Source organism: Choloepus didactylus, chromosome 1 (assembly GCF_015220235.1).
Source record: "Choloepus didactylus isolate mChoDid1 chromosome 1, mChoDid1.pri, whole genome shotgun sequence".
In the NCBI taxonomy this organism is placed as follows: domain Eukaryota; kingdom Metazoa; phylum Chordata; class Mammalia; order Pilosa; family Megalonychidae; genus Choloepus; species Choloepus didactylus.
The window spans coordinates 136,199,783-136,214,856 of NC_051307.1; the positions used below are offsets into that span (position 1 = coordinate 136,199,783).

Sequence of the window (15,074 nt, forward strand, 5' to 3'; positions counted from 1 at the left end):
ACAATTCAATCAATACTGACATTTATTCAACAGACATGTCAAGTCCCTTCTATCTATCTATCATTGCTTTGCTTCATTTCTAGATCAGTATATTATAGCTTTATAGTTACATGTTGATAAAAACTAGAATTAAAAGGTAATTTCATTTTCCCACATGTAATTCTTTTGGTAACAAAGCTTCATTGAAGTAGAATTAAAATAAACTCCACACATTTACTGACTAAAACTTGATAAACTTCCAATTTTTCCACACTTAACAAGTACTTGTAGAGCACCTATATTCAAGTTAGTTTTTTCTTGGCCAGACAATCACTTGACACATACAGTAAAATACATTTTTGACATTTAAAACTGTAAACTATATATGCTGAAAATTATCTAAGTGCCACTGTACCTACATTAATTATGGAGGATAGAAGATATTGAAAAATGTGTGAATTACAAAAAAATTGCCTTGGACCAAAAGTATAATGAAATACATTAATCACAAAAAATCGTATTGCCATTGAAACCAAAATTATAACCTGTTAATAAAGATTTTTAAGTTAAAAGGTAAAAAGCAAACAAAAAGAACCCAACCCTCAACCAGTAAGAATAAACAGTTGCTAAAGGTTTACAACAGCCTAAAGCAATTGACCTAGAAAGCAAACAAACCACTAACTTCTTAGATGCGCAAAGCAGTTCACAATTCCCAAAGAACTGTGACATAATCTGACTCTCAGTTCTGGGAGGGTAAAGGTTTAAATATTTTACTGTCAGTTTACAAATGAAGAAAATGGTTCTGAACACTGTGATTTATAAGTTATAAAGACCACAGAAACCAGTAGCAGAGATTATAGTAGAACCCAGGTGTTGGAAAGTCTACAGAATGTGCACTCTACAACAATAGCACACATATAACTTTTATAAATCCATAATTACTACCGCAAATTTAATTGCTGGTTACAATCAAGGAAGAAGTCTCAATTTATCAAGAGAAATGTGGTAACGAGCCATGATTAAGAAACAGGATGACTTTCCATTATTGTCATAGCACTTAGTTATAACTCCTGAACTTAGTGTTGAAGATTCTAAGTTGAATGGAAAGCTTAACAATCAGATAAACAAGCAAGATTATAATTAAAACAAACCACGGAAAACAATGTGATAGATGAAGTATGCTCTGATACTCAATAAAAGGTTTTTAAAAATGCAAGAAAGTTTTTGTTTGTTTGTTTGTTTACCTTTTCTACAGCAGGCACAAACTGTTTTGGAACATTTGCCCCAAATGTTTCATCTGAAAACTCCAACTTAGTGTAGTTCTCTGGGTCCAGAGGCTCCAGTACACCTATCACTTTCCCAAACTGGCCTGCACCACCGGTCTGTTTTTTATGTGTGAACTCAAACCTGAAAGTGATTTAGGAGTGGGGAAAAAAGTCAACATAGTATTATCTAATTACCACAACTACATAATGCCTATTAATTCAAACAGCCACAAATAATCACCTTCCTTTGAATTTAAAATTTTATTGTAGAATTTATTTAAAAAAGAACCCTCTCTTTTTTGTTTACTTGGGGGTATGAATGGGAAACATCACCAAAGTAATAAACAATTTTCCTTAATTTTGTCAATTCTGAATTTCAAAATAAGGTAAAAGTAATTAAAACAAAAAGGTCAGTTAAAGGTTTTTGTTCTAGTAACCTTTATTCCAAAGAGCTTAACTGCTTCTTTTAGAATGCCTCCTTTTCCTGGAACATAGTGTTCTCTCCTTAAATCTCCATAACCAGGAACAGTTACTTGAAAACAGGAGCCCTCAACTACAGTTAATTTATTCAGATAGCTCCTATTTTGATTTTATTACTTGGACATTATAAACTGATTCAATACAAGAAAAGGGTGTTTCAGGTGGAATAAACACCTAAAATTGATTAATGACAAGATAACAGAGACTAACATAAGCCATTTTTATAGATATATATGGACGCAGGTCAGTATTTACTTCAAATCACTAATGCCAACATAAACAGAATATAATAAGCATTTTGCATACATATTACACATATATAAAAACAGGCTCTTTCATTGAAAAAAACATCTCATGAGTACCTACTCTATGCAAGGCATTTCTTCCTTTAAATTGAAAACTTCCTCCACACCATAAGATGGAAGAGGCCAGCTGCTTTCAGAATTATCTGCAGATAAACTGCAGGTAAATGGACATTAATGAGTGTGTGTTCCAGTGTACAGATCAGGGAGTGGTTTGGAAGATGTAAATATCATTATTGATATGAGATGCCATCTTATAATGGGCAGATTTCATAGAAAGCCTAAGTGTGAAAGTGCCTTATTAAAAGTCTTAAATAATGTTCTAGTGGTCAAGAGCTTTAGGATAGGCCAGTAAATACAAAATGCTGAAAGGTTAATTTTCCTGGGAGGGATAAAAGCTATCAGAACTGAGAAAAGGAAAACAGAAGGGGAACAAGTGCCAAGTCAACAGAGAATTACTGAAGGGATTCCCAAACTGCGGTCTGCTGACATATTCTTAGGGAAATACAAGTACTCTGTAAGACATTTTTAATAACTTTGTTTTCAATTTGATAATAATCTGGCATCTACCCAAAAAACACTCTAGATCTGGACTGCTGATATAGTAATCACTAACCACAGCCATTTAAATTTAATGAACTAAAAATTTTCATTCCTCAGTCACACTAACCACGCTTCAAGTGCTAACAGATGCATGTGGAGAGTGTCTACTATACTGGGCTGTACAGAAACAGAACATTTCCATCACTGCACAAAGTTTATTGGCTAGCAATGCTCTGGAGGACCAACTCACCAACAAGTACTTCCATGCAGTTTCAGGGACCATGTCTGAATTTATAATTAAGTGGATGCCAAATGATGCAACACTTACATGCCAGGCATGTGCTAAGCACTTTTTATGGACTGTCTTACTCATTCTTCACCACAGGCCCATGAAGCGAGTACTATTTTCATTTCCATTTTACAGATAAGAAACCTGAATGTCAGAGAAGCTAAGTAACTTGCCCAACATGACACAGCTATTAAGTGGCAGAACCAGGATTTGCACCAAAACTAATGCTTCAACCAAATATTTTTCTAGAAGGCTAATAAAAAAGAATACAAACTGATTTAATAAGTAAACAATTTTTATTCCAAAAGCCATCAGAGGGCACTGTCCAAAGACAGATTTTGCAGTCGTTTGAATAGAGAAGAGGTGGGGGAAGTAAGGCATCACTTGGCAGGCAGCTATATAAGCATGCTGAAGATAAAAGAACCCATACCTCTATTGTCAGACTGGCATGTTGTGAGAGGCAATTTAGTTTTGGCAAAACATTATCTCTCACGTAAAATTTATGTTAATCGGAATTGTATTAGCTTTGTTTTTTACCTCTACTTTGCAGATTTGTTTTGATTACAGTTGTACCAAAATTATAAGTCATAGGTGCTTTTACATAGTTTTATGTTCATACAGTTACATAAAATAATAATAAAAATAACTGGCTTCATTACTAAAAACCCATAATTTTGTACAATAAAGGCCATCCATAATTATTCAAGTTTGAATATACCAGATTGATGACTACACATTAATGAAGCTTAAGTAACTAAGATTTCTAGGACTAAAATACAGGAGTGAGAAGTTAAATTCTCTTAATGTAGGTTATTTGACATTTAAATAGGTAGTTAAATTAAAAACAAACAAACAAAAAATATGTAATAGCCAGGGAAATGCAAATCAAAGCCACAATGAGATACCACTTCATAGCCACCTAGGATGGCTATCACTAAAAAAAGAAACTTACAAAAACACAGAAAATAACAAGTGTTGGTAACGAAGTTGAGAAATTGTAACCCTGTGCATTGTTCGTGGGAACGTAAAATGTTGCAGCCACCATGAAGAATGGTTTGGTGATTCTTCAAAAAGTTAATGAATTACCATATGATCCAGCAATTCCACATCTAGTTACAGACCCAAAAGAATAAAAAATAGGGATTCAAACAGATACTTGTACACCAATGTTCACAGCAGCATTAGTCACAATAGTCAAGAGGTGGAAACAACCCATGTGTCCATCAACAGATGAATGGATAAACAAAATTTGGTGCATACATATACCGTGGACTATCATTCAGCTATAAAAGGAACAAAGTTCTGATACATGCCACAACATGGATGAGCCTTGATACCATTATTCTGAGTGAATTAACCTATAAACAAAAGACAAGTGTATGATTCCATTTATATGAAATATCTAGAATAAGCAAATTCATAGAGACAGAAAGTAGATTAGAGGTTACCAGGGGCTGGGAATAGAAGGAAATGTGGAGTTATTGTTTAAAAGGTACAGAGTTTCTGTCTGGGGTGATGAAAAAATTTTGGTAATGGATGGTGGTAATGTAGTATAACATTGTGAGTGCAATTAATACCAATGAATAATATACTTAAAAATGGTTTAAATAGGAAATTTTATGCTGTATCTAGATTTCCACAATAATTTTTTTTTAATTGTTAACGTGGGGCAGGGAGCTTATCTTTCTAAGTTCAGTAAAGAAAGGGAGCTGCAGATGCATTTTTTATTTCTCATGAATCACATAATCATACATAATCCCCCAAATTAATACTATAGTTTGCAGTCTCTCATGTCTTGTTTTGGGCAGAGCTCGTGCAGCCTCACAGAAAAGCTAGGGATGAGCACATCTGTTTCCTGAATTCTCACAAGGGAAAGGGGAAAGAAATAATCTAATCGCTAACTGGAGCACCTTTGCACCCTAAGCGGTGCTTGACACTGTGGGAGGTGTATAAGGAAGTTGTGCTCCATCCAGTCTGCAAGTGAAGGAAGTCCACGTACTTTCCTTCCTTTCCGTAGGGAGGAAGCAGAAGCCCACAGAGAAGCCCTATAACGTCGAAGGCCAAAGCGTCCCTCCTCGCACTTCTGCATAAGTTGATAAAAGGAAGGATGATGTCCCCGCTGGTCTAGCCCAACTCCCTCCCGCCTGAATAGAGGCCGGGTCCCTCCTCCTGCAAAACAGCTCCCGCAAAAAGCAGGAGGTAAAGGGCGGGGCCATGTGAGCAGCCGGCCCTGGGCGCCTGGAAGCAGGGAGCCAAAGCTCTAAGCAGTAGCTTCCGGAATCGGAGGAGGGACGGAGGAGGAGGAAGAGAATAGATGAAGCTCGGAGTTCAGGACCCCGCCCACGTCCAGCCCATGCAAGGCTTATCCGCCTCAGCCACCCGGCAGCAGGCTGGACGCGCGGCGCACCCGTACGGGTCCTGTTAAACCTAAGGAGCCCTGCATTCTCACTAAGAATGGAAATCCCACCGACCCACTTCCCAGCCGCCAGGGCGGCCTCAGTGGCGGAGAACTGCATAAACTACCAGCAGGGGACCCCCCACAAAGTGTTTCTGGTGAAGACTGTCAAACAAGCCAGCATGGAGGTAAGCCCTGCAGAGGGGACGGCGGGCAGGCGCGGGTTCTGGGTGGGCTTTCCTTCCCTCCGCACGCTGAGGGTCTCAGCCTCGCCCCGCGTGTTCCCCCCCCTCCAATGTTTTAGGACACGCAGTCCTAGGGGATAGCCTACACTCCAATCTCAGGGGACACCCCAAGTGGTTGTTTTCAAGGCAACGCAGAGACATCGACACAGTTTTTATGGACACAAAGGAAAACCTACAGAAACCATTCAAAAGAATTTAAAACGGCTACTACTTTCTCATCTCCTACTCCAATCTGGACCACCTACAACTCCCGTCTTACAAATGAGTCTCCACTGCTTAAATTTTAAGACTTGGACCCAATGAAGGGATAAACAGGCGAGAGAAACTGACAACCAAAGTTAGAGAATAAAAGCAGTGAACCTGAAAAGCTTTGCTTTACCTACCCAAACGCCACTGCTACTGACGGCCTTAAATGATGTGCTCCCTCTGGCTAAAAGGTTAAGTAGTGCCTCAGCAATAAGTTTGTTTCTATTTTACTAAGATCCAATGGATATTATATCCCTTATTTAGCTGAGATAATTTCAACTGTAAACAGTCTTTAAGGCCTGACAGAGAATGGATGTTATTTTGAAATTGCACTAGATAACACAACATAGGTATAAACCTTCAATCTATTTCTTGATTTAAAAGTGAACTAGCTAAACATGTCTTATTATAATAAAACTTGTTAAACTGTCATTTTGCAGGTCCACTAATACACAAGTAAAAATAGTACTAACCAACCATTTTGCAGCTTATCTGCCTCAAGAGAATCACCGTCATTGATCCCTATTTGGTGGGTAAACAGGCCTTTATGAAAGAAATCTTTTCAAAGGTATATCCTACTTGTCTTTAGAATTAGAAGTTGTCTCAAAATATGTTATATATAGACTTTAGGGTCACAGATCCAGAGGTTAAAGTCACCTGATAACTGAAGGTGCATTATGCCCATTTTATTTGTATGGTTTTATCCCACCCTTTTGTTCACATCCAAAATAAATTTGATGTAGGACTTCTGGAATCAGATATTACATTCATGGTGACATGCCTTTTCAACTCTAAGGCTTTAATTATACCCCCCACTAACTGGCCCTCCAACCAAATAACAGATTCTCCTAACAATGCAAATAATTGAGTTATATTTTCTTCTCTCCACCACATTTTGTTAATTTTAGGATATTCCAGGAAGAGGACATAAATATTGCCTTAAATTTTCTGTGGAAGAAATTATCCAAAAAGTAAGTGAAATGTCCTTTATTACATAAAATTTGATCCTAAATATTCCAGATCATCTTTGCTGATCAAATCACAGGATTAATTTTGCTTTTTTTGTTTCCTTTTCCCCTTTTTAAGTTGATGTGAAATCCCTGCTTCAAAAAAATATGGCAACATTTACAGGGGGTCAGCTTTTATTATCTTTGTGTATTCCAAGAGCCACAAAGTATTTATATTGAGTTACTTAGACTCTATATACTTCGGTTCAATTCAATTCCCTTAAAAAATGTTACATAGTCATATGGTGGTCTTGAACTTATTATGAATGAGTAAAATAATTTACTCTCCAGTCATGATTAATTCCCTATGTCTGCCTTTTTCATTCTGTTTTGAATTGAGTATTTAAAGAAAGCATGTGCTTTCAAATATTTATGAGCAAGATAATGGCCAACTGATACCACTGTTCAGGTAAGGATCTTTCTGTAATAGGGCAGGGAACATTTTTTAAATTATGCACCTGTCAAATTATTTAAGAGACAAACTTAAAAGGAAGGAACCTCAATTTTTACCATAACAATCTTGGAAAAAAAAAAAAAGAAACTTGCCTTTTTGGTGAGAATAATTCAGAAGAGATACAATCGAACATAAGGAGATTCCTTAAGAAGCATCTGAGCTGCTAGACAGCCATCTTGACAAAGCATAACCCCATGTTACAATCTTCTAATTTTACACCTAGATTCAGACTGTTGTATCTGAGTTTGAGAAAATTTCTGTACTTTCAGGAGCAGAGCAAGAGTAATGGAAGGTCTTAAAAAGTAACTGTTGTCTGGGGTCGATATACATAATCAGACTAAAATGTGGCCTTGCAAATGGACATTCCATTAATACTGAAATAGGATTTGAAGTTATGAAATGGACATATACAAGATTATGAGTCCTTATACGTTATAAGATAAGTTTTCTATCTTAGGACAATTAAGTGATACTACTACTAGGTTAGGTCCAAAAAATACTTATGGAAAAAGGAACTCTGAAGTCAGGTCTGAAGCAATACCATTAGGGGCCAATGGTTTAATCTTGTATCTCAAAGAATGATAATTAGTAATGGATGGCCATCTATAATTTTGCAAAAATGTTTCAAACAGCAAGTAACAGTGAACTGCACAGCTGAAGTACTTTACCCTCTGGTGGGACAAGATACTGTACCAGAAGTCAACTTCACATTTGAAGGAGAAATTGGAAAGAACCCAGATGAAGAAGATAATACATTTTATGAAAGGCTCAAGTCTATGAAGAAACCACTAGAAGCACAAAATATTCCAGGTATATAAATATGGCATGGGCAAAATATTTTTTTCAACTTTGAGACTGAGTTCAATCTCAATTTTCTATGCTCAAAATTGTTAGATTTTAACACCATGTTGGAAATATACTGGCTTTTGCAGAATTAATCATTAGCAATCAAATTCAACAACAAAAAAGAGGCCTTGGAACTTTATAGATTCTTAATTAAATTATTTTCTGCACACATTTGAAAGAAACTAAGGCATGTCTTAGAATTCAGACCTTTTTAAAAAGGTTAATACTGTATATATAAAATAATTATATTTATCATATAAACATTTCCCCTACCAGACAGTTTTGGAAATGTATCTCCAGAAATGAAGCCAATTCGACATTTAGCCTGGGTTGCCTGTGGTTATATAGTATGGCAGAATTCTACTGAAAATACTTGGTATAAAATGATGAAAATTCAATCTGTCAAGCAAGTGGTGAGTAACTTCTATAAATACACTTTTACCAGGGTTAATAATTATTGAAAGTGTTATCATTGATGATTGAACCCTTTAGTCATTTTGTATTTAAAATAGTGAACCCAGTATTCTGAAGGAGCGGTCAGTCATAACCAAGACTAGAGAAGGTGTACATTTGTACAAAGAGTCCAAAGCAACAGCAGCTGGTCCAAAGAGTCACTTGGTTTGGCTAAGAGATACAAATCACAAGCCTGGCTTGACCCAAACTTACCTTCCTAATAACTCTGGGTTAGTTTGCATTCCCTGATGATGACTAGGCAGTGTAACAGTAGCAAGGCAAAGCCAAGGATTTTGATGAAACACTTCCTACTGATAAGTAGTATCTAGACTGCACTTTCAATTGGCACCAGAATAATACTAGTTCACAACCTTCTGTGTTAGGCAAATCCAATCTGACTATGATACTTTTACTCAAACCTCTTTGTAGAGGAAAAGTTTAGAGTCTTATTAGCAGAGGTGAAACAGAGAACCACCCTAGTTACACTATATACTTCTATTGAATTTCCCCATCTTTGATCTGCTATACAAAGGTCCCTCAGGGCCAGGTTTTATGGTAGTTACAAACAAAGCTGGTTATTAGGTAATTAATTTAGATTCTATTTTTTCTGGACCTGAGTTTCTGTTCCTTTTTGTCACTTCTTGCAGTTTCAACAGAGTAGTCTTAAGTTATAATTCAGCATTCAGTTTTTGTGCTTAGCTTATTTGCTTTAGCAACCCAAATTTGTGTTCAAATTACTATAGTCGGCAACGCTAGAATCATCTCTGCTTTCCTTTTCCCTCTATTGAAATGGTGATCCCACAGCTACCCAGAGACATGACTGGTATTCTTTCCCCAGCAACAAGCCTGAACAAAAATATTAGCTTCTTAGTCTTAGTGAAGCTTGCTCTAAAATCGTTCCACTAATTACTTACTCTTTAGCTTGCTTTATATATTTTTTTAATAACTCATTTGGTCATAATTTACAACCTCATATCTTACTTGTCCCTAGCTTTATGTTTTCTTAAATCTGATCCGATGACTATTTAGAACTGCTTCATTCTATACTTTAAGGAGATAAGAATAAATTCTTTGACTTTAGCTTTGTTAAGAGGATAAAAAGAGAAAAAAAAAAATTCCAACTAATATCCAAAAAAAGAGAGAGTGCAAAGAAATAACAACAAACACTTCTAGTCAGCTCCATAAGAGAAAAAGACTTCAGTTGACTTGTTTCAGGTTGTTAGCAACAAACCAGAAGGCAGCTTGGAGCACCTTTTCTTCAGAGGCTTTTGCAACACTGTTAGATAGATACAAGCACTGGAGGGCAAGACACCCAATTACAATACTCAGAGTAATGCCAAACACCTAATAAATAATATGAAGACATTTTGAGAAACAATCAGAGCCATTTTTCTTAATGCATTTTCACAGACACTGACCTTGGTTACAACATTCCTATAGGAGTACCGAGGCCTCAAATAAATGAGTAACTTTCAGGTTACAGATACCATAAGGTCATAATTACGATTTTCAAACCATGTTTTTAACAAAATATGCACAAGACAGTGCTAGTAGTTTTTTGAAAGTAAACTCCTATAACCCTTCACCAAATTGTGGTTTTAAGACATTAATGAAAATCTCAAATGAAAGGTTTAACTGGTCTCCACCAACCTCTGCCGATGTGGAAAAAAAAGCACTGCTTCGGGCTATATATAAAGCATAGCTTTACCAAGTTAGATCCACCTTGTAAGAAACCTTACTTATTTTTACATTATTTTTAAAGGACATTTTTGATGATATATTCAAAGAAAAATTTACTTCAAGATACTACACAGAGAGAAAAGTACACTTTTAAAACAATATACTTTTATCTGACTCGGGGCCACATTTATAATCATTATTAACCAAAGGTGCCACAAGAGCTTGTGTTACCACTCACTTGGAATCTAGCAATACCTCAATTACAAGCATTAAAAAGCCTTGTGTAAACACAGCAGAGCTTTGATAATCATGGTTTTAAACTATGCAGATGCAGTATTTCTGTGTAGCTGATGGTATACTTTTCATTTCCAGAGCAATAAGCAGTATAGATCAAAGCTTTACTTTAATTACAAAATCAAATAACTACATTCACCATATTTTACTATTTCAAGATTTCTAAAAGAGAATTTCTGTTGTAAAATTTGTTTCCTTTTATGCAGACCTTCATTTGAACAGTTTATCCCTTGAATGATACTTTTCTAAATAATGGAAATGTTAAGGTTTCTGAAATAAACTCACTGACATGCTCCTAAGTAGCCACTGCAATACTTGGAAACTAAAAACAAAAATGTTAAACAATCTTTAGTGTAACAAATAAAAAATCATGAATTTAAAATATAAGTGAAAGAATACTTATTTTTAGCTAATGGAAGTATTATAATCATCTACTAATAACTGATTTTTAAAATTAAATGTCACTTTTGCCAATGATTAATAAAGTTTTAAACATCAAGTTTTTATTCTTTTGCCATAGCAAAGAAATGATGACTTTATTGAATTAGACTACACCATTCTACTTCATGACATTGCATCTCAGGTAAAGTATCACTTACCTTTATTTAATGCCACTTTGAAAACAGACAAGTTTTATAAGTACAGTGTGCTTTATTTATTTGGACTTTTAAATCAGAATCCATGTAAATTCAGACAGGCACCAAGCTGAAGTATATAGTATAGTTTGTAGCAATTTAACTCGTCTTCTGCTATTCTTTATGAGGACTGCTTGTCTCTAACAAAATATAAAACCAATTGTGTTTCCTAAATGTTTTCTGAATCTTATCATGCCATTAGTTTCCTTTATTTGCAGGAGATAATTCCTTGGCAAATGCAAGTTCTCTGGCATCCGCAATATGGTACTAAAGTAAAACATAATAGCCGTCTGCCAAAGGAAGCATTCATGGAATAAACCAAGACACCAACACTAGAATGAAGAGTAACACGCTTATTAATGAGTGCATGCCAGTCTTCATTGGTATCTAGCTTAAGTGTCACTTTCTATAAATGTCTTGATTACAGTATAGAACTATGTAGATTCCATAATAAAAAGTATCACTGTGTTAAAATGTATAGTGCTATGTATACTCCATAATAAAAAGTTTCAATTCCAGTCTTATAATATGTTTAATTATACTGCATACTTACGGGACAGGGGCAGTAATGGTCTCTCTAAAGGCAACTTTTGGCTTTCCTGTGATACAGGGACAGCCATATTCTCTTTCCATTCTCTAAAAAGAGGGAGTGGGGGGAGAAAGGGTTAAGAGAGGTGGGTTTAGAATAGAAGGTAAGCTAATTTTTCCTATAAAAATATAGTAACATCTTCTTAAATTTTATTCCCTTACAGAATTTGCCATTCTTACACATGCTAAACTGACATTTACCAGGACTTAACCATCTTTTCTTCAGAAGCAGTATAAATTAATGCTACAAATAATTCTACGGTATATTTAAATTTAAAAATTAAACTGAAAAAAATAAATCCTAAAAACCTCAGAAACATTCATTTAAACATAAAAGATAAGCAAACTGCAAATCTTAAATCGTTATAAGGATTAGATACATGATAATTAAACAATGCAATGGCATTTACAGATTTTATATAAATGAATTCTACTTTAAATTTATTTATACTTACCTTCAATTAGTCTATCCACTAAAGCTTTACCATCATTCCATATTATTATATACTCACCGGATTAGCTTATGAATCTATTGTCCTAGCTTTACCACTATCTCAACTTCAAAGATATGATCACACCAGTATTTTCTAATCAGTCATGTATCATTTGTTTTTATTTATATATGTGCAAGACCTTTCCTAGGAAAGTACAGGCTCTACCCATTTTTTCTTTTATCTATAATTATAATGATTTTCAAGCATTAACTTGAGAAGAAAACAGGCAAGAAATGGCCCAAAGTGTGGATACTGATGGGTAGACTTTCTCAGCAGCTTTCTCCCTACAGGTGTCTCCCTCAGGCTGGGACCAGAATTTATTTGATTCAATTTACAGGACCTGGGGATGGATGGATGGTCCCACTGCAAATCCCGAGTCTAGATACCAGAAGTTCTCAATGTTTTAAAATTAAAAGATTAAGAGATCAAAAATAATTTGTAATATACAGTGGAGAAGGCAGTATATCACATCTAGATACAAACCAGAGTAAGGCCTGAAGAACCACCATTAGTTTATGGTCATTAGATTGAGGATTGTAGACTTTTACTCTTAAAAAGGCACAGTAATCAACTGAATTCAGTTTAGCTTCCTTATTCATTACCTGAGCATAGATTTCCAGGTGTAATTCCCCCATTCCGGATACAATTGTCTCTTTGTTTTCAGTGTCAAAGTGGACTCTAAATGTGGGATCTTCTCTGGTAAATCTGCTGATACCTTTTGAAAATTTTTCTAGGTCATTCTTTAAAAAAAGGAAGTCATTATACATTTTACTAAGCATGATAAGCAGTGAGATTCTTAAAAGAACTTTACATTAAAAGTTAAGTAAAAACACGATCAACATCTAGTTCCTAGGCGCTAACACCTTTTGTTTCATATGTGAGCTGAGACAGCACACAGCCAAGAAAGCAGGGAACAGCTAGCTGATACGAATTTTCTTTTCATGCCAAGATACAAAACACGAGTCTAAGATTTGACTCTAAACCCTTTCCTAGTATGCTGACAAAAACTGCCCATTTGTGGTTGAATATAAAGCAGAAAGTTGGATCTCCGTTACATTTTAGAAATGCTATGTATGCATAAACATAATCAAAGGAATCAGCATATTTACCAAGATTCTATTGTAGATCCAAGCAGGATAGTTAAGACCAACAGCAAGGCAAATCCACACTGAGACTTCTCCCTTTCAAAACAATCTGCTTGGATGGAGTATCTTGCATCATTATTTCACTTAGTTGCAATTCCCTATGTAGTAGGCAGAATAATGGCCCTCCACAGATATCCTAATCCCCTAAAACCTGTGAATATGTTACCTTACCTGGCAGAGAGGACTATGAAGATGTAATTAAGGTTATTGACCTTAAGAGAGATTATTCTGAATTTTCTGAGTGTGTCCAATGTAATTGCATGGGCTCTTAAAAGTGGAATAAGGCAGAAGGGTAGGTCAGAGGAATACAGTGACTGAAGAAGAGACAGGAAAGACAAGAAGGGCTCAACCTACTGTTACTGGCTTTGAAGATGGAAGGAAGGGGCCATGACTCAAGGAAGGTGGGCAACCTCTATAAGCTGAGAATGGCTCTCAGCTGACAGTCCACGAAGAAACAGAGACCCCGGTCCTAGAACCATAAGGAACTGAAATCTTCCAACAATCTGATTGGGCAAAGAAATGAATTCTCCCTGGGAACCTCCAGAAAGGAATGCAGCCCTACTGATACCTTGATTTTAGCCTTGTGAGAACCATTTCAGACTTCAGACCTACAGACCTGTTAGATAATAAATTTGTGTTGTCTTAAGCTGCTAAGTTTGTAATAATTTGTTGTGACAGAGAACCAATACACCCTGTATCAACAGTATTAACAGCTATCATTTACTACATGTCTGGAGCTGTATTATATGTTTTACAGGTGAGGAAACTAGATACAGAGAAGCTAACAGGCTTGCTCAAAGCTACACAGCTAGTGGATGGTAAAGCTGGGATTGACTGCTGGGTCTGTGGATCTCTGAGGTCTTCTGCCTTTTCCATGCATTAGCCCGATTCCCTCTACTTACTAGAAGCAGCCCTGCCTCCACTACTGAAGCTCTTGGCTTTATACAGTGATGTCATTATTTGATTTAAATTAATTTACTCTAGTGTGCAGATACATTTAAACTTGTTATTGTATAAACAAACCTAAGACATCAAGAAACATTTTGGATAGTAATGCATTTGATTCTCCTCCATTATGGTGAACTATCAACAGTTAAATGTAATATACAAACTCTGGATTTAGGAATGAAGAAGCATAATACTTTTAACTTCTAACCCTGCATATTTCTCAGGGAGAAAAGCAAGCAACTTAGCAAAGCACTTGGAACAATGAAACTATGGCGTCTTACTGAGGTAAGCGGTAAGGTTCACTTTTCCTCAAATTTCTGCTACCTCAATATTCTCTCCTCTATAGTGAAAAAGTCTGGAAAATATCGAGGTTCCTCAAAATGGATTAAGAAGTAGCTGTTAAGATATCCCAGATGACAATAAATTAGACTAGGTTTTATAAATGATAGTTCCCAGATGACAAAGAGGTCATAAAAAGTTCACTCAATCCACAAATGAATGACTTTCAACATACTACACATTAGCATGGTTGTTATAAATGTCAAGGCAACTTAGGAAGTAAACAATTAGGTTCAAGATTAGGACGAATTCTAATGGCAAGCATGATAATGCAGAAACTATTCAAGGCACTTTCTCTTTTGTAAAAAGCTAAATGACATAAGACCCAATTATAAAAGTTACATTTGAAAGGGAGAAAAACAGCCTTGTTAATAGGCCTTCCATGTTACAATCAGACAATTAGTTCCTAATTACCACAAAATCTGAAGATACATTGTAATTCACAAT

At 35.7% G+C, this 15,074-nt stretch overlaps 2 protein-coding genes across 3 annotated transcripts in view; one reads left to right on the forward strand and one right to left on the reverse strand.

Moving 5' to 3' along the window:
- Window positions 1-15,074, reverse strand: part of GFM1 (G elongation factor mitochondrial 1) — a 55,694-nt gene that overhangs the window by 12,630 nt on the left and 27,990 nt on the right. For both annotated transcript variants that reach the window (XM_037841875.1, XM_037841867.1), the window contains exons 12-14: window positions 12,798-12,935; window positions 11,667-11,749; window positions 1,224-1,386 (exon numbers count right to left, since the gene is read on the reverse strand). In XM_037841875.1, coding sequence (XP_037697803.1) covers window positions 1,224-1,386; window positions 11,667-11,749; window positions 12,798-12,935 — 384 coding nt within the window. The remainder of the gene's footprint in view (window positions 1-1,223; window positions 1,387-11,666; window positions 11,750-12,797; window positions 12,936-15,074) is intronic.
- On the forward strand, window positions 5,159-11,631 carry LXN (latexin). Its single transcript, XM_037841898.1, has 6 exons — window positions 5,159-5,441; window positions 6,653-6,715; window positions 7,838-8,015; window positions 8,328-8,464; window positions 10,999-11,061; window positions 11,332-11,631. Exons 1-6 carry the CDS (start codon window positions 5,313-5,315, stop codon window positions 11,428-11,430), a joined length of 669 nt encoding a protein of 222 aa, XP_037697826.1. The 5' UTR covers window positions 5,159-5,312; the 3' UTR covers window positions 11,431-11,631.